This window comes from Scyliorhinus canicula, chromosome 11, assembly GCF_902713615.1.
Source record: "Scyliorhinus canicula chromosome 11, sScyCan1.1, whole genome shotgun sequence".
Lineage (NCBI taxonomy): Eukaryota > Metazoa > Chordata > Chondrichthyes > Carcharhiniformes > Scyliorhinidae > Scyliorhinus > Scyliorhinus canicula.
In genome coordinates, this window is record NC_052156.1 from 145810134 (window position 1) to 145835599 (window position 25466).

General features: G+C 53.8%; 1 protein-coding gene across 2 annotated transcripts in view; it reads right to left on the reverse strand.

The window, feature by feature from the left end:
• Positions 1-467: 467 nt before the first annotated feature.
• The window catches only part of LOC119973690 (lectin-like), a 42358-nt gene continuing 17359 nt past the window's right edge, over positions 468-25466 (reverse strand). For both annotated transcript variants that reach the window (XM_038812070.1, XM_038812069.1), the window contains exons 3-5: positions 2522-2662; positions 2330-2435; positions 468-660 (exon numbers count right to left, since the gene is read on the reverse strand). In XM_038812070.1, the coding sequence (XP_038667998.1) occupies positions 581-660; positions 2330-2435; positions 2522-2662 (327 nt within the window). In that variant the 3' untranslated portion in view covers positions 468-580. The remainder of the gene's footprint in view (positions 661-2329; positions 2436-2521; positions 2663-25466) is intronic.

A 25466-nucleotide genomic window follows, 5' to 3' on the forward strand; every position in this document is an offset into this window, starting at 1 on the left:
GGGGGGCTCTCAGTGGCGATTCTGGTCGTGTCAGGGGCGGGAAGGAGGCGTTTGTCGGGAAACGCGACTCCGACAATTTGCGGGGTTCGGAGAATAGCGGGAGGGCGTCGGAACAGCGTCGCCGTAAAAATTTCCGACGCCCGCTATTCTCCGAACCGTCGTGAGTCCGGAGAATCGCGCCCTATATACTTGTTGCTTCACTGTCACTAGATCAAAACCCCCAGAACTCCCTCCCAATCGCCATATGGACTCCAGCAGTTGAAGGAGGTGCCTCACCATCAGCACTTTCTCAAAGAGTAATACATTTGGGCCTTGCCAGCAATGCTCACATCACATGAATGAATTAAAAAAACATCCAAGTCTGTGCTGTCTTCCTCCCCAATGTAGTATTGAGTGAAGAGGTGGGTAGGAAGCCACAGTGGGACAGGAAGGCTGCTATTAACTAGACTCAGCATCAAACACACAGCTCATGGTGCAATTGTATTTATTATTGATCAGTCACAGAGGCAGTAACTGTCACAAACAAACCAAAACACTGAATCCAGTCCTGGACAGGATCACGGAGCATCACCAGATTCCTCTAATCACAGGGCACTTTGTGGGAGCAAACAAAAGGATATTGGAGCTCACAACGCACATCATTCCAGCCAGCTTTGCCCTCTGGAGAAAGAAAGATCAAATTCAGTGAAGTGTGCAGCTTATTGGCTGATTGCTCTCATTCTTTCTGTTTTGAGAATGTTAATGGTCTTTTCATTTCCCCCATCTCTTAATCCATGGTAAGAAGCCTAACAACACCAGGTCAAAGTCCAACAGGTTTGTTTCAAATCACTAGCTTTCAGAGCGCAGCTCCTTTGAAGGAGCTGTGCTCCGAAAGCTAGTGATTCAAAACAAACCTGTTGGTCTTGAACCTGGTGTTGTAAGACTTCTTACTGTGCCCACCCCAGTCCAATGCCAGCATCTCCACATCTTAAACCATGAATAACTTTGTAAATAACATGAGATATTTCTTGTTGTTATGCCATTTTCAAACAACGTGTGAGTCACTGAAAGCTGAAAATCTGATGATATTCAGTGTGGCTTTGGACAGTTCCTGAGTGAAGATGCTGAGTTTACCCTGGGTGAGATTCTCCTGTGTGGGTGGTATCATGAGAATGTTGCTTTAAGAAATGTTGGGCTGCTCATATTACTGCAGTGATGTCAGAGTGTGGGTGGAGCTGGGCTGTCTGTCAGCTTTTTACTTTTGTTTTAGGCTGTTTGCTGCAGGCTATGTTTTAGTTTCATTTTCAGTGTTGGAGCTGAAGCCAGACGGAGCAGGTGTACTGTTGATCTCTCTGCCATGAAAGACTGTCTCTTGATCATTTTGTGAATTCAGAATTATAAATGTTCTCAGTAGTTAATGTAAACCCAATGTGCTTCTGTTAAAAGGTGTTTCTTTTGGCTTCTGGATGTTGTCTGGGGAGTTATTAAGGATTACTTAGTGTTGTATTCTTTGGGGGTTGTATTTGAATTGATGGTTGCTAAGATGTTCACTGTATGTTTTAAAAAGGTTAACTTGAGGTCATAGAATAAACATTGTTTTGCTTTAGAAAATACTTTTCCATTTCTGCTGGACCACACCTGTACCGCGGGCCGTGTGCTCCCCATACCACAATCTATTAAAAGTTGTGGGTCAGGTGAACTCCATGATACACTTTGGGGTTGTCTAAACCCTGACCAATAACAGTGGACAGCACGGCCTCACCACCAGCGTTAAACAGTCTCCTTCCCCATTGCACAATCTTCACACAATTGGAACATTACCAATTAGAATTCAGCTTTCCAATATCTGTCTGGGTCATATTATCTTCAATCTGGGAATTGAACCCTGTGGAAAGGGGTAGGGATGTTTGGTGCATTAGTGAAGGGTGAGCTGGATACAGGAAGGTTGAATCTTTTCCCTCGGAATGTTGTATAAACACAGAGTGGAGTCCTGCTCACCGGGAGCACGGCTGCAGCCTGGGTCATGCCAGGATCAGCTCAGTAAACGTGCAGCAGTTACAAAGCTGCTCTTGGTCTGACCTCATCACTGCAGAACCCTCAGAGACGGACAATTGAGCAGAAGGAGAAACTTTAGTGTCACTCCCAGTGAATGTTCCTTTATCCACAGCATGTGACCCATGTACTTTTCCCCAGGAAACAGTTTTCCCTGGAAGGTGACTGTCAGAGGGGCAGGAAGCAGAGCTCTTTCAAAGTCTAAAACACAACCACATGGAGTCCACTTAGAATCTCATCCATTGATCTATTTGCTTGGAGCTATTTACCTATCAGATACTACTAAACAGCAACTTACTTCCTTGAATATACACACAGTCCTCATTTCCAGCATTATTGGGTTCATTCTTTTGCCACTTTGTAAAATCTGTTGGAGATCCATCAACCCAAACATAAGTCCCCTCCTGTGGAAATATAAAATCATCTAATTTGAAAATGTATAATTTTTTTCACCATAAACAATGTGACACAACAATTCAAGAAACCTTACCTTCTTCATGTCATTCAAACCAATCCAAAAATACTTAATTTTTCCATCTACTTTAGATACGCTGCTTGTAATGATGTCAAACTGTTTCTTGCAGTGCATGGAGGCAAGATGGCTGCCTGGAGCCAGGTTTTGGCAATGCGCCTGTTGAAGTCAGATTTAGAAAGAAGGTTTTTAGACAAAAGGTATCTATAGGCTTAGATGCCTGAATGAGAGGCAATTTGTAGGTATAGATAGTATAAAAACAATGCTTTTGATTTTATAACCTAAGAATTACTAATATCAGAAACAAGGCAAAATGGCTGTTAGCTGAGCTAGCCATGCTAAAGCCTCAAAATGGCTTTTAGCTGAAGTAGTCACATTCCTGAACAATCATTAGCTGGGTTGAGTTGCAAACTAGTATAAATTTTTTTAATAAATGTTTTTTATTGAGTTTTCATATTTTATATATGACAAATTACAAATTATTAGAGAGAGAGAAAAAAAAAGGAAAACACAAAAATTTAACATGAATATTTACAGGTAAGCATCTTCATAACAACAATTGTGGCCGCCCCCTTTAGCCAGCATACATATTTTACATTCCCCAATATGGCCGAGGCACATGTTTATAGGCATTTATTTATAGTTTGGTTTTGGGCCTTGGCTTGCCATCAAATCCCCATACTGAGCCCATAAACCCCCCCCCCGGCTACCTTCCCCCGATTCCCGTCCATTTTCCCCTGGTTCTTGGCCACCCGACTATTCTTCCTCATGTACGTTGGCCACAAACAGGTCCCGGAACAGTTGCATGAATGGCTCCCACGTTCTGTGGAAGCCGTCGTCCGACCCTCGGATGGCGAATTTGATTTTCTCCATTTGGAGAGATTCCGAGAGGTCGGACAGCCAGTCTGCAGCTCTGGGCGGTGCTGCTGACCGCCAGCCAAACAGGATTCTACGGCGGGCGATCAGGGAGGCAAAGGCAAGGGCGTCCGCCCTCCTCCCCAGGAATAGATCTGGCTGGTCTGAAACCCCGAAGACCGCCACTATCGGGCATGGCTCCACCCTCACCCCCACCACTTTGGACATAGCCTCGAAGAAGGCTGTCCAGTACTCCACAAGTCTGGGGCAAGACCAGAACATGTGGGCGTGGTTGGCCGGGCCTCTTTGGCACCGTTCACATCTGTCCTCCACCTCCGGGAAGAACCTACTCATACGGTTTCTCGTTAAGTGGGCTCTATGTACCACTTTTAGTTGCGTCAGGCTGAGCCTTGCGCACGTGGAGGTGGAGTTGACCCTATGCAGTGCTTCGCTCCAGAGTCCCCACCCTATCTCCATCCCCAGGTCGTCCTCCCATTTCCTTCTTGTTGCGTCCAGTACGGTGTCGTCCCTATCTACCAGTCGGTCATACATGTCACTACAGTTCCCTTTCTCTAGGATACTTGCGTCCAGTAGGTCTTCCAATAGTGTCTGTCGTGGCGGTTGTGGGTACGTCCTTGTCTCCTTTCGTAGGAAGTTTTTGAGCTGCAGGTACCGTAGCTCGTTCCCCCCAGCTAGCTGAAATTTCTCTGTCAGTTCGTCCAGTGTTGCGATCCTGTCGTCCGTGTATAGGTCCCTGACTGTCAGTGTCCCCCCGTCCTGCCTCCACCTTTTGAACGTGGCGTCAGTCAGTGCTGGTTTGAACCTATGGTTGTTGCAGATGGGAGCCTTGTCCGACATTTTGTACAGGCCAAATTGCTGCCGCAGTTGGTTCCAGGATTGGAGGGTGGCTGTCACCACTGGGCTGGTGGAGTGTTTTTTGGGTGGGGATGGGAGTGCTGCCGTGGCGAGGGCCCGGAGGGAGGTTTCCATGCAGGAGGCCTCCTCCGCACGCACCCACTCGGCTTCTGGCTCCTGGATCCATCCCCTTACTCGCTCGGCTGTTGCCGCCCAGTGGTAGAATTGTAGATTCGGGAGGGCTAGCCCCCCCCTGGATTTTGTTTTTTGTATGACCTTCTTTGGGATCCTAGCATTTTTACCCCCCCATACGAACGCCATGATATGTTTGTCCAGCGCTTTGAAAAAGGCCTTGGGGATGTAGATCGGAATGGATCTAAACAGGAAGAGGAACCTGGGCAGTACGTTCATTTTGATCGTCTGGACTCTCCCCGCGAGGGAGAGCGGGAGTGTGTTCCATCTTTGCAGGTCCTTTTTAACTTCTTCCGTCAGGCTGGTGAGGTTCCATTTGTGGATCCCTTTCCAGTCATGGGCTATTTGGATCCCTAGGTAGCGGAATTTATTTTGGGCTTGTTTGAACGGCAGCCCCTTTAGTGCTGCCCCCCCCCCCCCCTTGCGGGTGTACTGGGAAGATCTCACTTTTGCTCATGTTGAGTTTGTAGCCCGAGAAGGCTCCAAACTCTTTCAGGAGCGCGATTATTCCGTCCATGCTGCTTTGTGGGTCCGAGATATAGAGGAGCAGATCATCCGCATAGAGTGAGACTCTGTGCTCTCTACCTCCCCTTCGGATCCCCCTCCAATTTTTTGCTGCCCTGAGCACGATTGCTAGCGGTTCGATTGCTAGTGCGAACAGCAGCGGGGACAGTGGGCATCCTTGTCTGGTGCCCCTGTGCAGCTGGAAGTATTGGGAGTTGGTATTGTTGGTCCGTACACTCGCCATGGGAGCGTTGTATAGGAGCTTTACCCAAGCGGTGAACCCTGTTCCAAGCCCGAACCGCTCCAGTACCTCTATGAGGTATTTCCATTCGACTCTGTCGAAGGCCTTTTCTGCGTCCAGGGAGACGATCACCTCTTGTGTTCTCTCCCCGGAGGGGGTCATTATCACGTTCAGCAGGCGCCTGATGTTCGCGGTAAGCTGTCTACCTTTGACGAAGCCCGTCTGGTCCTCTGTGACCACCTCAGGTACACAGTCTTCTAGCCCTTTGGCTAGGATTTTGGCATCTGCGTTCAGCAGAGATATGGGTCTGTATGACCCACATTCCGTTGGGTCTTTGTCTTTCTTAGGTATCAGCGAGATTGAGGCCTGTGCTAACGTGGGTGGCAGTGTGCCCCTAGCTAGCGAGTCTATGAACATCTCCCGCAGGTGCGGGGCCAGCGCTGTTGCGAATTTTTTGTAGAAGTACGCCGGGAATCTGTCCGGCCACGGCACCTTCCCCGTCTGCATGGAGCTGACACTGTCCATGATCTCTCCCAGTGCTAGTGGTGCTTCCAGGTCCCGTTTTCTGCCCTCTCCCACGACTGGTATGTCCAGTCCATCAAGAAACCGGTTCATCCCAGCCTTCCCCGTTGGGGGCTCTGAGGTGTACAGCTCTTGGTAGAAGGCCTTGAAGGTTTCGTTAATCCTCTCTGGTTCTGTTTCCCACGTGCCTCTGGTACCTCTGATTTGCGCAATTTCTCTGCTGGCTGCCTGCTTTCTCAGCTGGTGTGCCAACAGGTGGCTGGCTTTGTCTCCGTGTTCGTACAGGGCCCCGCGTGCCTGGCGGAGTTGGTGTACTGCTTTCCTGGTGGAGAGCAGGTCAAAGTTCCTTTGTAATTCTTTCCTCTCCGCCAGGAGCTCTACGGTCGGGGCCTCGGAGTATTTACGGTCTACCTCCAGTATGGAGTCGACCAGCTTCTGCCTAGCCACCCTTTCCTCCCTATCTCTTTGCGCTTTGTAGGCAATGATTTCCCCTCTTAGTACGGCCTTAAGCGCTTCCCAGAACGTGGAGGGTGAGACCTCCCCGTTTTGGTTGTTCTCCGTGTATTCCGCTATGGCCCACGCTATCCTTTCGCTGAAGGCCTTGTCAGCTAGTAAGGCACCGTCCAGCCTCCATGTGGGGCGCTGGGCCCTTCCCGTCTCCAGCCGCACGTCCATGTAGAGATAGATAGAACAGTACAGCACAGAAGTGTGTAGTGTGGGGCGTGGTCTGATATCACAATTGCGGAGTATTCCACCTTGTCTATCCCTGGAAGCACCGTTTTCCCCACCACAAAGAAGTCAATTCTGGTGTACACGTTGTGTACTGGGGAGAAGAAAGAGAATTCTTTCTCCCCCGGGTGGGCGAATCTCCAGGGGTCCACTGCTCCCATCTGCTCCATATAGTGACTGAGTTCCCTTGCCATGTTTGAGGTTTTCCCCGTTCTGGGGTTTGATCTGTCCGTCTTTGGATCCTGTACACAGTTGAAGTCCCCCCCCATATGATTAGTCGGTGCGTCGCTATGTCCGGGATTTCTGCCATGGTCTTTTGGATGAAGCTCGTGTCGTCCCAGTTGGGCGCGTTCACGTTGACTAGAACTACCGGCGGCCCATCCAGGGCCCCGCTGACCATGACATACCGCCCCCCTGGGTCTGTAACCGTCTTTGTCGCCCTAAACATTGTCCTCTTGCCAATCAGGATCGCCACCCCCCTGGCCCTTGTCCCGTAACAGGAATGATAGGTTTGTCCCACCCAGCCCTTTCTTACCCGCAGTTGGTCCTGCTCCCTCAGGTGCGTCTCTTGGAGGAAGACTATGTCGGCCCTCATGTTTCTGAGGTGGGTGAGGACTCTAGATCTCTTCACTGGGCCGTTAAGTCCCCTTACGTTCCAGGTGACTATCCTGGTGGGGGGCTTCTGCCCCCTCGTTCCTGTGGGATTAACCATATTTGTCTGGTGGACGAGCCCCTGCCCTCCGGGGTTTCCCTTTGTTAGGGGGCCGTCCAGGATGGCCGCTATCACTGCTCTCCCCATGCGGTTGGGTCTCTGCGCTCCGGGGTTTCCCCTTGTCCCGGGGGCACCCGCCATGGCCGTCCACTGTGTGTCCGCCACGCGGGTAGTCCCCTGCACTCCGGGGGGCCCCTTCGCTCACAGACCGTACTGGGTGGGTGCTTGCAGCGGTTCCCTGTTTCGAGCCCTTGGTTGTGGCACTTTGTGGCCCTGGTCCTTTTCTGGCCTCTTTTGTCCCTTTGTCCCTGCGTTTCCCCTCCCTGGTCTCTCGCACCCCGAGTGCCCCCCCCCCGCTCTCTCCCTTTTCCCCCCTCCCCTGTATACCCCTCCTTTGCCCCTCTATCCCCTATTCCTGTCCCCATTTGCTCTCCCGACTTTGATGGGTGATCCCCCCCTCACCTGCCTGGCGCCTTCCCCCCTGTTGGGGGTGCGCTGCGGCCCTGCTTTGTTGCGTGCCCCCGTCGCTAGCTTTCCTGCTAGCACAGTGGCTCCCCTCTCGGAGGTTGCTGTCCCGCTTCTCCTCTCCCTTCTCCAATACTCCCGTTCCCTCGTACTGGGGCCTGGCCTCCCATCTGGAGCGGTCCCTTGGGCAGTGGGTTGTTTTTTGTTCTGGGTGTTCCTGCCGGGGGGTAGGGGGCTGGCTTTGCCTCGCCCCTCCCCACCCCCCCGTCAGCATGTCGTTTCTCCTTGCCATGGGCCCCTCGTCCCTACCTCCCATGGCGTTTTTCCAGCCCGTGCTCCTCGACGAACCTATTCGCCTCAGCAGGGGCTGTAAAGAAATATTCCTTGTTTTGGTATGTGACCCAGAGTTTTGCTGGGTACAGCATACCAAAACGCACTTTGCTCTTGTAGAGGGCTGCTTTCGCTCTGTTGAACTCAGCCCGTCTCTTAGTTATGTCCGCTCCAAGATCCTCGTAGACTCGGATGGCGTGCCCTTTCCATTTGCAGGCTCTATTTTCCTTGGCCCAGCGCAGGATTGTCTCCCTATCCCGGTACCGGTGCAGTTTGGCTATGACTGCTCTCGGTTGTTCCCCTTCCTTGGGCTTCGGGCGCAGTGACCGATGAGCTCTGTCCATTTCCGGTGGGGTGGGAAAGGTGTCCCCCCCCCCACTAAGGAGCCCAGCACCGCAGCCACGAATGTTGTGGGGTTTCTGCCCTCGATCCCCTCTGGCAGGCCCACTATCTTAACATTTTGCCTTCTCGAACTGTTCTCCTGGTCGTCTACCCTGCCCTTCAGGCTCCCCTGTGCTGCACCGAGTCTCGCCACTTCCCTCTCCAGGGCCGTGACCCGGTCGCTCATGTCGGTTGCTGCTTTCTCCAGCTCTTTAATGGTTGCCTCATGGGCTGCCAGTTTCTCCCCTTGGGCATCCACTTTCTCCTCCAATCTGGTCAGAGCCTGCTGCACCCCTGACATGGCCCTGGCCACTGCTGCCTGTACTGCGGCCTCTCCGTCCGCTTTCAACTCTGCCTTGATTGCCTGCAGCTGCTCCCTCACCACCTCGGCCAAGGCTGCCTTCCAATTCCAGCCCCCCTCTAACCCCAGGGGAGAGGGTACCTGTCTGTCCAGCTCTTTTTGATGCGGCGATACATCCTTCCCGCCGCTTCGTGTGCTGATTCGTTCGCCCGAGCTAACTTGCCCTTTGCCCCGTCCACTTCTGGTGCCCCCTTTCTCTTGGCCCCCTTCTGGCATTTTTTTCTCCCCCTTCCCTTTCATCTTTTCTTCTCCCCTTGTTTTTCTTTCCCCCCCTTTTCCACACCCTATTTTTATTTTATTTATTATTATTATTTTTTAAAAATTTTATTTCCCCCCCCCCTTCTTTCCTTTACCCCTTTATTTTATTTATTTATTTCTTAATTATTTTCTCTCCTCCTCCCCGCTGTTATGCAACTCCTCTCAGATGGGCTTACTTTTGCTGGGAGCGAGTGTATAAAGAGAGAAAATAGTATATACTCCCCCCTTTCCCTTTACCAGTTTTCTTTTGGGTTTTTTTTTTAAAAACAGAAATATAAGTCTTTTTTTTTTGTTTTATCTCCTCCTTCCTTTCTCCTCACTCACCCAGGAGAGAGGCTTTTGCCCAGTCCCTTTGTTCTTGCCACGTGGTGGTCGCTGCCGGTTTGGGGGGGGTCCCCGCTGCCGGTTGGGGGGGGGGGTCCCTGCTGCCGGTTGGGGGGGGGATCCCCGCTGCCGCACTTCACACCCCGTGACCTCCTGGTCGCTGCCTCCGGCTTGGCCCCCCCTTCGGTCCCGCACCGCTCCTGGCCTGCGTTGGGGGGGGGGGGGTTTGGACCGGGTTGGACCTGCCGCTGCCGAGCCCCTCTGCCGCCGGCGCTGCCGCCAAGCCCCGCTGCCGCCACCGCTGCCGCCGAGCCCCGCTGCCGCCACCGCTGCCGCCAAGCCCCACTGCCGCCACCGCTGCCGCCGCCGCTGCCACCGAGCCCCGCTGCCGCCGCCGCTGCCGCCGAGCCCCGCTGCCGCCGCCGCTGCCGCCGAGCCCCGCTGCCACCGCCGCTGCCGCCGAGCCCCGCTGCCGCCGCCGCTGCCGCCGAGCCCCGCTGCCGCCGCCGCTGCCGCCGAGCCCCGCTGCCGCCGCCGCTGCCGCCAAGCCCCGCTGTCACCGCCGCAGCCGCCAAGCCCCGCTGCCGCCGAGCCCCGCTGCCACCGCCGCTGCCGCCAAGCCCCGCTGCCGCCAAGCCCCGCTGCCGCCGCCGCTGCCGCCAAGCCCCGCTGTCACCGCCGCTGCCGCCAAGCCCCGCTGTCACCGCCGCTGCCGCCAAGCCCCGCTGTCACCGCCGCTGCTGCCACCGCTGCCGCCGAGCCCCGCTGTCACCGCCGCTGCTGCCACCGCTGCCGCCAAGCCCCGCTGTCACCGCCGCCGCCGCCACTGCCGCCGAGCCCCGATGCCGCCGCCGCTGCCGCCAAGCCCCGCTGTCACCGCCGCTGCTGCCACCGCTGCCGCCGAGCCCCGCTGCCGCCGCCGCTGCTGCCACCGCTGCCGCCAAGCCCCGATGCCGCCGCCGCTGCTGCCACCGCTGCCGCCAGGCCCCGCTGTCACCGCCGCTGCCGCCAAGCCCCGCTGCCGCCGAGCCCCGCTGCCGCCGCCGCTGCCGCCAAGCCCCGCTGTCACCGCCGCTGCCGCCGCCGCTGCCGCCGAGCCCCGCTGTCACCGGCGCTGCTGCCACCGCTGCCGCCGAGCCCCGCTGTCACCGCCGCCGCCGCCACTGCCGCCGAGCCCCGATGCCGCCGCCGCTGCTGCCACCGCTGCCGCCAAGCCCCGATGCCGCCGCCGCTGCTGCCACCGCTGCCGCCAAGCCCCGCTGTCACCGCCGCTGCCGCCAAGCCCCGCTGCCGCCGAGCCCCGCTGCCGCCGCCGCTGCCGCCAAGCCCCGCTGTCACCGCCGCTGCCGCCGCCGCTGCCGCCAAGCCCCGCTGTCACCGCCGCTGCTGCCACCGCTGCCGCCGAGCCCCGCTGTCACCGCCGCTGCTGCCACCGCTGCCGCCGAGCCCCGCTGTCACCGCCGCCGCCGCCACTGCCGCCGAGCCCCGATGCCGCCGCCGCTGCCGCCAAGCCCCGCTGTCACCGCCGCTGCTGCCACCGCTGCCGCCGAGCCCCGCTGCCGCCGCCGCTGCTGCCACCGCTGCCGCCAAGCCCCGATGCCGCCGCCGCTGCCGCCGAGCCCCGCTGCCGCCGCCGCTGCCGCCGAGCCCCGCTGCCGCCGCCGCTGCCGCCGATGCTCCTCCACCGACCGGCCTGCCCGGGGGGTCCCTTCCCTGCTCTCTGCCGCTTGCGGGAGCCCATCTCCCTGCCACCGCTTCGCTCGCCGACCGGAAGTCAACCTTCCAAACTAGTATAAATAACAGCATTTAATAATAGACAACATAGCTAGTTGATACACCATCAAAGTACACGACGAGTTGATAAAGTTAACTGAGGCTTTAATACACGAAGCAGCAAGCCTCCAGCCTCTGGACCCGAACTGGGGCTGGAGGCGGAGACTTGCCACTTTTATATAGAAGCCCCGAGGGGAGGAGCCACAGGCGGAGCCAACCTGGACAAGCTGATGGAACCATCAATTCACCTGACACATGTTTCCGATGTGAATCTAGGCTTTAATCGACTTACTTCAGAGCCAACCTGTTACCTGTCGATTAACTCGTAGTGACCCAGGCTGACTCTGGACACGGGTACTTATACAGCTGCACTAGGGGGAGGTGTCGTAGGCAGAACAAAGGGTGGAGCCTAGTACAAGTTCCTAGGTGCTCCCAGCGCTACTCCCCCTAGTGGTAGGACAGGGATACTCGGCTTACAACAACAGTGTAAATTAACATATATATTACATTCACCACATTCACCCCCTTCAAAATAATCAAGTCCGGCGGGGGTGGTGGTCTAGTCTATAAAGTCAGTCTGTCCGGCAGTCGAATTGTCCACTGTGATCTGCAGAGCACCGGGGTTGCAGCCTCTTGCGGTGCCTGGATGGGTGTTGTGCGCTGGGGTACGATGGGGGACTCCAGAGAGGGTTCTATCCGAGCTTCATACTCCCCTGGTTCGACCGGGGACTGGGGGCGCTGGGGGCTGGCCGGCGCGGAACTGGTGGAGCAAGCTCGTGGGCTCGGGAGCGCGAGGGGGCGGTATAATGGGGTGTAGGGTGAGAGATCCTTCTGTGGCTGGATCCGGCGGGTGCCAGATCCCGGAGGGATACTGTGTCCTGTCGGCCGTCAGGGAACTCGGCAAATGTGTACTGGGGGTTGGAGTGGAGCAGGCGCACCTTCTCAACAAGGGGGTCGGTTTTGTGCGCCCTGACGTGTTTCCTCGGGAGTCCGGGCCCCGGTGTCCTCAGCCATGCCGGAACGAAGACTCCCGTGGTAGTGCCCCTGGAAAAAATGAATAGCCTCTCGTGAGGGGTCTGGTTGGTCGCCGCACACAAAAGGGACCTAATAGCGTGGAGCGCGTCTGGGAGGGCCTCCTGCCACTGGGAGACTTGGAGCTTTCTAGACCAGAGGGGCAGTAGGACGGTCTTCCAGACCGTCGTGTTCTCCTTTTCCACCTGCCCGTTACCCCTGGGGTTGTAGCCGGTAGTCCTGCTCGCGGCAATGCCCTTTTCGAGCAGGTACTGACGCAGCTCGTCGCTCACAAAGGATGAACCCCGGTCGCTGTGTACGTAGCTGGGGAAACCAAACAAGGTGAAGATGCTACGCAGGGCCCTAATAACTGTGTGGGAGGTCATGTCGGGGGACGGGATAGCGAATGGAAAACGGGAGAACACGTCTACGACGTTTAAGAAGTAAACGTTCTTGTTAGTTGAGGAGAGTGGCCCTTTGAAATCAATCACGAGGCGTTCAAAGGGCCTAGAAGCCTTGACCAGGTGGGCCCTGTCTGGTCTATAGAAGTGCGGTTTGCACTCCGCACAGATCGGGCAGTCCCTGGTGACCGCTTTTACCTCCTCGTTGGAGAAAGGCAGGTTTCGAGCTCTGATATAGTGGGCGAGCCGGGTAACCCCTGGGTGGCAGAGGTCATTGTGGATGCTTTTTAATCGGTCGATCTGCGCGCTGGCGCATGTCCTGCGGGATAAGGCATCCGGAGGCTCATTGAGCTTCCCGGGTCGATATTTGATATCGTAATTGTAGGTGGAGAGTTCGATCCTCCACCTCAGAATTTTATCGTTTTTTATTTTGCCCCTTTGCGAGTAGCCGAACATGAAGGCAACCGATCTTTGGTCGGTGATGAGGGTGAACCTCCTACCTGTGAGGTAGTGCCTCAAGTGACGGATAGCCTCCACAATGGCTTGTGCTTCTTTCTCGACTGAAGAGTGTCGGAGTCCTGAAGCGGAGAGGGTACGGGAGAAAAATGCAACTGGTCTCCCTGCCTGATTTAACGTGGCTGCAAGAGCTACCTCTGAGGCGTTGTTCTCTACCTGAAATGGGGTGGATTCATCGACCGCCCGCATGGCCGCTTTGGCGATGTCCTTGATGCCGTCGAAGGCCTGGCGTGCCTCAGCTGACAGGGAAAATCCTATAGTCCTAAAGAGTGGGCGGGCTTTGTCCACATATTGAGGGACCCACTGGGCGTAGTAGGAAAAAAATCCCAAGCACCGTTTGAGGACCTTTGGACAATGAGGGGGAGGGAGTTCTTAGAGGGGGCACATACGGTCCAGGTCGGGGCCCAGGACTCCGTTTTCCATGACATAGCCGAGGATGGCTAGTCTGGATGTGCTGAAAACACATTTCTCCTTGTTGTACGTGAGATTCAGTTTCTGTGCCGTCTGGAGAAAACGGTGGAAGTTGGCGTCGTGGTCCTGCTGGTCATAGCCGCAGATGGTGACATTGTCCAAGTATGAAATCATGGCCTGCAGCCCGTACTGGTCCACCATTCGGTCCATTGCTCGTTGGAACACCGAGACCCCATTGGTGACGCCGAAAGGGACCCGGAGGAAATGGAAGAGGCGGCCATCGGCCTCGAATGCCGTGTAGTGGCGGTCCTCCGGGTGGATTGGGAGCTGGTGGTATGCAGACTTCAGATCCACCGTGGAAAAGAGCCGGTACTGGGCGATCTGGTTTACCATGTCTGCAATCCTGGGGAGGGGATACGCATTGAGGAGCGTAAATCTATTTATAGTCTGACTGTAGTCGACCACCATGCGGAATTTTTCCCCGGTCTTAACGACCACCACCTGAGCTCTCCAGGGACTATTGCTGGCCTCTATAACCCCCTCACTGAGTAGCCTTCGGACCTCTGCTCTGACAAATACCCTATCCTGCAGGCTATACCGCCTGCTAGAGTGGCTACAGGTTTACAGTCCTTAGTGAGATTGGCAAAGAGAGGGGGGGGGAATTCGCAGCATAGCGAGCCTGCAGATCGTGAGTGGGGGCAGGGGCCCTCCGAAGCTGAGTGTGAGGCTCTTGAGGTTGCATTGGAAATCTAGGCCTAATAAGAGTGGCGCGCAGAGTTCAGGCAAAACGTAGAGTTTAAACTTCGAGTAATTTGCGCCTCGGATTGTGAGTGTCGCGGCAGTGCGCCCCTGGATCTGGACCGAGTGGGAGCCTGAAGCGCGCGAGATAGTTTGCTGCGCTGGGAAAACGGGGAGCGAACAACGTCTTACCAGGTCTGGATGTATGAAGCTCTCTGTGCTCCCGGAGTCGAAGAGGCATGGCGTTTTGTACCCGTTGATATGGACCTCTGCCATCGAGTTTCGTAGATTCTTTGATCGTGATTGGTCCAGGGTGACTGCGCTGAGTTATGGGTAGTCGGCGGCTCGATCAGCTGTGCTGGAGTGGCCCCGTGATGACTGCCCTCTGAGTTCATAGTTTAGTTCGAATTCCTCCGCTGAGTTGTCCGAGCGCAGAGGTGCCAATCGGGCCCGTGGATCGCACGTGGTGGGCGGCGAGGAAGATGGCGTCGAAGATGGCGGCCCCCATGAGTCGCACGTGGCCGGCCGCGTGGTGGAGGTTTTCCAAGATGGCGGCCCCCATGGATCGCATGTGGCTGGAGGGGGCGGAGTTGTGACATAGGCCGCAGCGTTTCGGGCCCCACGGGGCTGCGAGTGAGGAGAGCGGTTACTGCGAGTCGCTGGGGAGTTGGAAGCTGGGGCCCTTTTAGCAAAGCACAATCTTACGTAATGCCCTTTTCGCCCTCAGCTGCTGCAGGTCGCGTTGCGGGCCGTGTAGTGCTGCTGCGGGTGCTGGTTCTGGCCACAGAAATGGCAGGCTGGAGCAGCATAGTGACTTGCTGGGGCAGCATAGTGGCTGGCTGGGGCAGCATGGTGGCTGGGCGGCCGCGTAGCACAGGCCTGGGGGAGTCGCTGGTCGGGGGCGAGTTAAGGCTGTGGAAGGAGACCTCCATCGTGGTCGCAGCTTCCACGGTCGTTTCTAAGTCCTGGGCCCCCTTTTCCAGCAGTTGTTGCCGCATATAGTTAGACCTGAGGCCCGCTACAAAAACATCGCGTACCGCCAATTCCCTGTGTTCAGCCGCTTGGTAATTACAGTCATTGGACAAGTTATTGAGTTCCCTTAGGAATTCAGCGAGTGATTCCATAGGCCGCTGATGGCGAGTCGTAAACACACGGTGAGCATAAACTTCATTAATGGTCCTTACATACATTTTTTCAAGAACTGCTAGCGCCGCAGTATATGAACTGGCCGAGTTTAGTTGCGTTGAGATTCTATGGTTCATCCTCGCGTGCAGTAGACTCAGCTTCTGATCCTCTGTAGTTTCGGCTGTGCTCGCTTCGGCCAGGTAGGCCTTGAAGCAACGGATCCAGTGGGAGAAGATTTCTTTAGCCTCTGCATCCTGCGGGTTGAGTTCCAGGCGTCCAGGCTTGAGGTCCGATTCCATAATTGATCTTTACTGTTCTTAAGTCGATTAAATTGATGGAACCATCAATTTGCCTGACACGTGTTTCCGATGTGAATCTAGGCTTTAAGCGACTTACTTCAGAGCCAGCCTGTTACCTGTTGATTAACTCGTAGTGACCCAGGCTGACTCTGGACACGGGTACTTATACAGCTGCACTAGGGGGAGGAGTCGTGGGCGGAACCAAGGGTGGAGCCCTGTACAAGTTCCAAGGTGCTCCCAGCGCTACTCCCCTTAGTGGTAGGACAGCGCTACTGCGCTTACAACAACAGTGTGAATTAACATATATATATTAACATATATTACATTCACCACAGAAGCCCAGGCTTGTATGATACAGTACAGTCCAGACAACACAATCACGTGGTTTACCACACTAGTTAGGGAAACAAGAAAGAATGATGGTATATAGCTAGTTTATGGCAGGGGTTAGGTTACAGGGTATTGTTGCTAGAGGGGGGAAGGGGGTTGTTGATCTGCTGACGAGGGAGGGACTTGGGTTCGGGAACATGGAGGAGGTCGGAGGTGGGGGCTGCCAGGAGGTGGGCCAGGGGAAGGGTGATACAGGGGCTGGGGGCGGCCCCAAGAAAGGAGATGGATGATCGGCAGGGGGTGGGGTGGCACGGTGCCCCTCAACCAGGCTGATCACTGATGTATTGGCTTGTGAGATGAACAGACATTTCCAACACAGATGAAGGTTCAACTCAATTTTATTAACTACTTCTAACTAACTAACAAACGATGACTGTGGGTCTAAATAATGCTAACTTGAACTAAAGACCTAAGCCTTGTCTGAACCAGTTGCTTCTCTCAGCACGTGTTGTGAATCGGTGCTGGGCTGAATAAGTTCCTGTTACTCTCAGAGGCAGCACCCAGAATGAGCGGGAACCGTGGTGCCCTCTGCCTTTATAGTGTGTGTATTCTAATTGGTGATTGGCTGCGGTGTTTGTACATGTTGATTGGTCCCTGTGTGTGTCCATCAGTGTGTGTCTGCACCATGATATATTGGTATATATTATGACATCCCCCCTTTTATAAATGTTGATCTAGGCATGTGCTAATAAATAGTGTGGGTGTGTGGAGAATGTACCTAGCTACATGTGAGATGCGAAGACATGTGTACAAGGCTATATACAGGGAATAAGACTATTTACAGAGGAAGGTGCCTGGTGCAGATGACTACCATGAACTGGAACAACCAAAGAATCTATTTACAAATCACTGGATAACGAATGCAACAACACAGAATATGGGAAAAAGAACATTTCAAAAAGTCCACATGTGGGCAGAGTTCATAAATTCAGTCTCTGAGGTGGGCCATGAATTCTGGTTGACCAGACGATAATATCGGCGACGTATACCCGGACACCATCAATCCCCTCCATCATCTGCTCCATGATCCGATGGAACACTTCGGACGCAGAGATGATGCCGAATGGCATCCGGTTGTAGCAGAACCTGCCAATGGGTGTGTTAAACGTACACAACTTCCTGCTTGACTCATCTAGTTGGATCTGCCAGAAGCCCCTCGAGGCATCCAGTTTTGAGAGTAGTTTGGCGTGGGCCATCTGGGACGTGAGCTCCTCCCGTTTCGGAATCGGGTAGTGCTCCCGCATCATAGTCTGATTCAGATCTTTAGGATCAATACAGATCCGCAGCTCACCGGACAGCTTCTTGACACAGACCATGGAGCTTACCCAGCCTGTGGGTTCCGTGACCCTAGAGCTGACTCCTTGGTCCTGGAGGTCCTGGAGCTGTTGCTTGAGGCGGTCCCTGAGGGGCGCTGGGACTCTGCGAGGTGCGTGAACAACAGGCGTGGCGTTGGGCTTGAGTAAGATTTTGTACCTATAAGGGAACGTGCCCATGCCTTCGAAGACATCATGGTATTGCTGGATAATGGAATCGGGTTGCGCCCTGAAGTCTGTGTCAGAGGATGCAGACACATCGCTTGAAGAGAGAGAGAGTGTACTCTCTGCACTAAGTGGAGCAGCTTGCATGCCTGCGCACCAAGCAAGGAGGCTTTTGAGGCAGCAACAATCTCGAACGGGAGAATGACCGTGTGAGCACGATGTGTCACCTCAAGGCGGCAGGAGCCGCTGGCGGCGATGGCATTGCCATTGTAGTCCAGCAATTTACACACGGATGGCAGGACAGCAGGCTGTACGCAGAGCTTGCGGAAGTCAGATGAAGCGATGAGATTGGCAGAAGCGCCAGTGTCCAGGCGGAACCTGACAGTGGACCGATTGACCATAAGGGTGCCACACCACTCATCATCCTGGCTGACGCTGTGGATGTGGCCAGGTTCAGTGCCAGGTTGGGGGACATCCTGTTGGTAGTAATGACGCCGATTTGGAACAGGACCTGTGGGGCATTGCAGGCTCAGTCAGAATCCAGGTGTAGAGTAGGTTCATTGATGGCAGGCTGGAAAACCCTGATATCTCTGTGGGGCTGGGTGGACCTCCTAGAAACAGCTGGCATGGAAGATCTGCACATTGCAGTGTAGTGGCCTCGTTTGCCACACTGCAGGCAGTGTCGGGACTTCACGGGACATTGCCGCTTTAAGTGGGCGGAGCTGCAGTTGCCGCACGCCGGAGCGTCGGGGCGTTCATCGCGCCATCGCGCCATCGCGCATGCGCGGGCGATCCAGCGTAGTGCGCACCAGCACAAAGCGGTCCGTGATGTCAGCACGCTCCCTGCGTGTGGGCGCGGAACTCCCCGAAAAACGTGCGAAATGGCCGCAATCATTCAGGTGCAGAGCCTGAAGAGATTTATCATCTGGACCTGTTCTGCCTCGTTGTTGGCTTGCCGCGCCGTTTCAGCAGCCTGGATGCAGGAGTAGCACGTGGAGGCAGGCTCATGAAGCACACGGATCTCAATGGCCAGGGAGAGAGTAAGCTGCTTTACTTTTAGTAGCTGCTGGCGCAGGGGCTCAGATTGAACACCAAAAACAATCTGGTCACGGAGCATGGAGTCAGAGGTGGACCCGTAGTTGCAGGACTGCGCAAGGACACGGAGGTGGGTAATAAATGACTGGAAAGGCTCGTCCTTACCCTGAATTCGCTGCTGAAACATGTATCTCTCGAATCTCTCTTTGACCTCGACCGCGCAGTGGCTGTCGAACTTCAGAATTATGGTCTTGAACTTCGATTTGTCCTTCGAGTTGTAAATGTGCAGAGCATGGTCACTGGCTGTGAAGCGGAAGAGAGCAATCTTCCGTGTGTCCGAGGCAGCTTCCAGGTCCCTGGCTTCGAGGTACAGCTGGAAGCGCTGTTTGAAAAGTTCCCAGTTGGAGCCCAGGTTCCCGGCAATGCGGAGAGGCGGCGGCGGGCAAACGGAGTCCATTCTGTAGGATGGCGCGAGACTGGTGGAAGGCAGATCACTGAAGAGTAGGTCTCAGAAGTGCGAGCATTCCTCAACACAGTAACTTCATTTGAAGCCTACTCGTGACAATAAGCGATTTTCATTTCATTTCATTTCATCGTGTTGGCTTGAGAGATGAACAGACACTTCCAACACAGATGAAGTTTCAACTCAATTTTATTAACTATTTCTAACTAACTAACACACGATGACTGTGGGTCTAAATAATGCTAACTTGAACTAGAGACCTATGCCTTGTCTGAACCAGTTGATTCTCTCAGCCCGTGTTGTGAGTCCGTGCTGGGCTGAGTAAGTTCCTGTTACACTGAGAGGCAGCCCCCAGAATGAGCGGGAACCGTGGTGCCCTCTGCCTTTATAGTGTGTGTATTCTAATTGGTGATTGGCTGCGGTGTTTGTACATGTTGATTGGTCCCTGTGTGTGTCCATAAGTGTGTGTCTGCACCATGATATACTGGTATATATTATGACTTGGAACGTTAGAAGGTTAAACGGGCCGGTAAAGAAGCCACGTGAGTTCACGCATCTGAGGGCGCAGAAGGCCGAAGTAATAATGCTTCAGGAGACCCATCTGAAAGTAGCTGACCAGGTCAGATCGAGGCAGGGCTGGATCAGCCAGGTCTTCCACTCGGGGCTGGACACTAAAACCAGGGGGAATTTGTTCAACAAACGGGTGCAATTTGAGGTGGCAGCACAATCTCGGATGGGGGAGGCAGATTTGTCATGGTGAGTAACAAGATTGAAGGGATGTGGGTAGTTTTGGTCAATGTATATGCCCCAAACTGCGATGCTGTAGATTTCATTAAGAGACTGCTGGGGAAGGTACCTGACCTGGACTGGCTTAGACTGATTATGGGAGGGAATTTTAACACAGTCCTTGACCCCGGCCTAGACCCATCGTGTTCAAAAACGGGTAAGATGCAGGCAATGGAAAAAGAACTGAGGGGGTTTATAGAGCAAATGGGGGGGACTGATACATGGAGGGCTAGTCGGCCAATGGGGAGGGTTTTTTTGATCTATTCACATGTTCGTAAGATGTATTCCCGAATTGATTTTCTCATCATGAGCAGGGATTTGCTGGCGGGGGTGACAGACGTAGAATATTCGGCGGTCGCTATTTCGGATCATGCCCCACGCTGGGTTGATCTGCAGGTCTGCAAGGATAGTTTTCAGCACCCTCAATGGAAGCTAGAGGTCAGTTTGTTGGCGGACGAGGCGGTGTGTGCGAGGGTGAGGAAATATATGCAAAACTACCTACAGGTCAATGACACAGGGGAAGTCTCAGCGGCGGTGCTCTGGGAGGAGCTGAAGGCAATGGTGAGAGGGGAGCTGATCTCGATTCGAGCACATAGGGACAGGACAGACAGGGCAGAAACGGACCGACTTGTAAAGGAGATCTGACAGATAGACAGGAGATATGTGGAGACCCCGAGGGCAGAGCTATTAAGGGAACGACAAAGGCTACAGACTGAGTTTGGGGTGTTGTCCACAGGTAAGCAATGGGGCAGCTTAGGAAGGCCAGGGGTGCAATTTATGAGCACGAGGAGAAAACCAGTGGAATGCTGGCACAGCAACTGAGGAAGAGGGAGGCAGCTAGGGAAATAGGGAAGGTAGTCGATGGTGGCAATTTGGTAAGGGATCCGTCAGGGCTGAACAAGGTGTTCAGGGACTTCTATAGTCAGCTTTATACCTCAGAACCCCCTGTGGGGCCGGAGGGGATGAGGCACTTTCTGGATGGACTGACCTTCCCAAAGTGGGCAGAGACGTTCCCAAAGACGGGTTGGGGGCCCCGATCAGGACTGAAGAATTATTGGGGGGGTTTGAAGGCCATGCCCCAGGGCCGGATAGGCATCTGGTGGAGTTTTACAAAAAGTTCTCCGAGATAGTGGGGCTGGTGCTGGTTAGGGTTTTCAATGAGGCAAGAGACAGAGGGGTTTTACCCCCAACGATGTCACAGGCCACCATCTCCCTGATATTGAAACGGGACAAAGACCTGGAGGCATGTGGGTCCTATAGGCTGATCTCTCTGCTCAACGTAGATGCTAAAATACTGGACATGCGCCAGACATCATTATGGAAGATCAAACCGGGTTTGTCAAGGGCAGGCAGCTGGTGGCCAACCTAAGAAGGCTGCTGAATGTGATCATGATGCCCCCGGAGAGTAGGGAGGTAGAGGTAGTTGTGGAAATGGATGCCAAGAAGGCTTTCAACCGGGTTAAGTGCCACTATTTATGGGAGGTGTTGGGATGATTTGGGTGCGGGGAGGGCTTTATCGACTGGGTCAGAGTGTTGTACCAGGCTCTGGAGGCAAGTGAGGATGAATAGGACGATATCTGACTATTTTAAACTGTACCAATGGAAAGGCAGAGGTGTTCCCTCTCCCCACTGCTGTTTGCGTTAGCAATAAAGCCACTGGCAATTGCCCTGAGAGCTTCTTGGGGTTGGAAGGGGGCGACCTGCTCTTATACATCATGGATCCAGTGGCTGGGATGGATGAAATCATGGGAATCATGAAGGAATTCGGCCGGTTCTCGGGGTATAAACTGAACATGGCAAAGAGTGAGTTATTTGTAGCCCAGGCGAGGGGCCAGGAGGGTCGGTTGAGGGAACTGCCGTTTAGGTTAGTAGGGGACAGTTTTAGATACTTAGGGATACAGGTGGCACGGGTCTGGGGCTGTCTGCACGAGTTGAACTTGTCTCAGTTGGTGGAGCAAATGAGGGCTGAGTTCCGGAGAAGGGATGCGCTCCCACTGACACTAGCAGGGAGAGTGCAGACAGTTAAAATTATAATCCTCCCGAGATTCCTGTTCGTATTCCAGTGTCTCCCCATTTTCATTCCGCGGTCTTTTTTCAGGAAGGTCAATAAAATGATTATGGGATTTGTGTGGCCGGGAAAGTCCCCGCGGATGAGGTGATTGATGCTCGAGAGGAATCGAGGGGAAGGGGGGCTGGCGCTGCCAAACTTTAGTAACAACTACTGGGCGGCCAACATAGCTATGATAAGGAAATGGATGGTGGATGCGGGGTCGGTTTGGGGGCGAATGGAGGCCGCTTCGTGCAGGGGCACCAGCTTGGTAGCCGTGGTTACGGCACCCCTGCCGCTCCCGTCGGCACGGTACTCCACCAGCCCTATAGTGGTGGCAACTTTGCGGATCTGGAGCCAATGGATAAGGCACGTGGGGGAAGTGAGAGCATCGGTTTGGTCCCCAATCCACGAGAATCACCGGTTTGCCCCGGGGAATTTGGATGGTGGGTTCCGAGCATGCCGGAGGGCTGGGATTGAGAGGATGGGGAATTTGTTCTTGGAAGGGAGCTTCCTGAGCATGCGGCCGTTAGAGGAGAAATTTGGGCTGGGAATGAATTCAGGTACTTGCAGATGCGGGACTTTCGACGCAGACAGATCACATCCTTCCCACGCCTGCCACCCAGGGAGATCCAGGGCAGGGTAGTGTCCAGTATATGGGTGGGGGAGGGGAGGGTCTCGGATATATATAAAGAACTTATGGGAACAGAGGAGATGCAGATTGAGGAGCTGAAGCTTAAGTGAGAAGAGGAGCTCGGGGACGAGATGGAAGAGGGCTTATGGGCAGAGGCGTTGAGCAGGGCAAACGCGACTGCAACATGTACTAGGCTCAGCCTGATTCAATTCAAAGTCGTCCACCGGGCCCACATGACAGTGGCCCGGACGAGTAAATTTTTTGAATTGGAGGACAGGTGCGGCAGACGTTCGGGAGGCCCAGCGAACCATGTCCACATGTTCTGGGCATGTCCAAAACTCCGGGGGTACTGGCAAGGATTTGCAGACGTTATGGTCCAGGTACTGAAAACAAGGGTGGTGATGAGTCCAGAGGTGGCAAATTTGGGGTTTCGGAGGACCCAGCAGTCCAGGAGGAGAGAGAGGCTGACGTTTTGGCCTTTGCTTCCCTGGTAGCCCGTCAACGAATTCTGCTGCCAAGGAGGGACTCAACACCCCCGAATTCGGAGGCCTGGCTATCGGATACGGCAAGCACCTCGGTCTGGAGAAAATAAAGATCGCTTGAGAGGGTCACTGTCAGGGTTCGCCCGGAGGTGGCAACCATTTATCGACTTCTTCACGGAAAATTAATCGTCAGCGGGGTGGGGGGGTTAGGGTAACGTAGATTGGGGGGGTAGTTAGGCTGGTCCTTGTAGGAGGGGAGCTGGTTTTCTTGCACTATATTGATTGTTCTTTGCACACTGTTTATATTACTATTACTATGCCAAAATATCTTAATAAAATTGTTTATCAAAAAAAAGAAAGAAAGAATGATGGATATTAAGGCATTGAATGGGAAACAGTTATGGGAGACTCTAGGGAGGACTTCACCAGCGACTGATAACAGCTCCATAGGACAAGGAGAATTACATATCCTCGCCAGCCCAGGTGCAGGCAGGAAAAATAACTAACAGTTAGTATGAGTGACTTCTTCTTGAAGTTAGGGGCTGGTAAGATAACAACCCACTTTGCGTAATGTCAAATTTAATTGGATATATAACTAATGTACGTAATGTATAACCAATATTATTGGACTAGGTCCAGCTGAAATGGGCTGTCTAGCTGTTTTGAAAAATATAAGAATTGATGGTCTGGGACTTTAGCAGATGCCATCTCCCCGCCGGCTAAATAAACCGTTTGATGCGAGGACCAGTCGCCCCGGATGTTTAGTGATCTCTTTGAGATTCTCTCCCGCTAACATGCCTTTGAAGAGAAAGATCATTTTGTTGCTCGCTACCTTTTTACACTGAACATATTCAATTGTTTTTCTGCCATATGTTCAATGCTGAAACTTTGTTCAATAAAACTACAACCTCTTGCTATATGTCCCATGATCTCCTGATGGGGACTGATTCCAAACGTCAGTGAATGGGGACACACTCACACTCATTACAATCGTATTGTAGTTTCAAACCATCAGATTGAAATTCCAGCAGCTTGTGCTTATCTGCTGAAATTGGGCTGGGTTTGAGCCCAAATGATTGGTGGGTGCAAAATATCCCGAGACTGAAAAAAAGGAGATTCTCGCCGGCAAGGTTGTGATTTCATAATTTCCCCGATTGCTCCAATGACATAATGAGGTTCCTGCTCAGGAGGGTTGGGAACCTCATTTCAATACAGTAACGTCTGATTAGAAGGCAGTCCCATTGTGTATCTGAACCAGTTTCCAACAGGTTTTCACAAACGTGAACCTGGCCTCAGCTCTAAGGGGTAATTGAGCAATGAGTGGGAAGGTGACCAATATCTACCAGCTAGACCACGGCAGAGAGGGCACCAGAGAGCCTGGTGTGGGGGTGGTGTCGGGGGGAACCCGGATTAAAGGGTTGTGGATTCGGAGGTTTGCTTGTGGGTTCAGGTGGGCATTGAGTGTAGTTCCGGGGGGGGGGGGGGGGGGGGGGGGGGATGCTCATGGGTACGGGAGAAGGGAGTTTCTTGTGGGTTTTGGGGATATACTCTTGGGGGAGGGGTGTTTATTGTTGGTTCGGGAGGGGCGGAGGGGGTGGGGGTTACTCATTCATAGGTTCGCAGGGGGGTAGGTTGTGGGTGGGTCCAGGTATTGAGCTGAGGCCCAAGAGGCCAGCCCCACGGGGAAACTCCTTTGTTGGGGGTGGGGGGGGGGGGGGGGGGGGTGATTGGCCTGAGGCCTGAGAAGAAAGTAAAGAAGAACAAAGAACAAAGAAAATTACAGCCCAGGAACAGGCCCTTCGGCCCTCCCAGCCTGCACCAATCCAGATCCTTTATCTAAACCTGTTGCCTATTTTCCAAGGTCTACTTCCCTCTGTTCCCCGCCCGATCATATATCTGTCCAGATGCATCTTAAATTATGCTATCGTACCCGCCTCAACCACTCCGCTGGCAAAGCGTTCCAGGCACTCATCACCCTCTGCGTAAAAGACTTTCCACGCACATCTCCCTTAAACTTTTCCCCTCTCACCTTGACATCGTGACCCCTTGTAATTGACACCCCCACTTTTGGAAAAAGCTTGTTGCTATCCACCCTGTCCATGCCTCTCATAATTTTGTAGACCTCAATCAGGTCTTCCCTCAACCTCCGTCTTTCCAATGAAAATCATCCTAATCTACTCAACCTTTCTTCTTAGCTAGCACCCTCCATACCAGGCAACATCCTGGTGAACCTCCTCTGCACCCTCTCTAAGGCATCCACATCCTTCTGGTAATGTGGCGACCAGAACTGCACGCAGTATTCCAAATGTGGCCTAACCAAAGTCCGATACAACTGTAACATGACCTGCCGACTCTTGTACTCAATACCCCGTCCGATGAAGGCAAGCATGCTATATGCCTTCTTGACCACTCTATAGACCTGTGTTGCCACCTTCAGGGTACAATGGACCTGAACTCCCAGATCTCTCTGGACATCAATTTTCTCCAGGACTCTTCCATTGACCATATAGTCTGTTGTTGAGTTAGATCTTCCAAAATGCATCACCTCACATTTGCCTGGATTGAACTCCATCTGCCATTTCTCTGCCCAACTCTCCAATCTACCTATATTTTGCTGTATTCTCTGACAGTCCGCCTCGCTATCT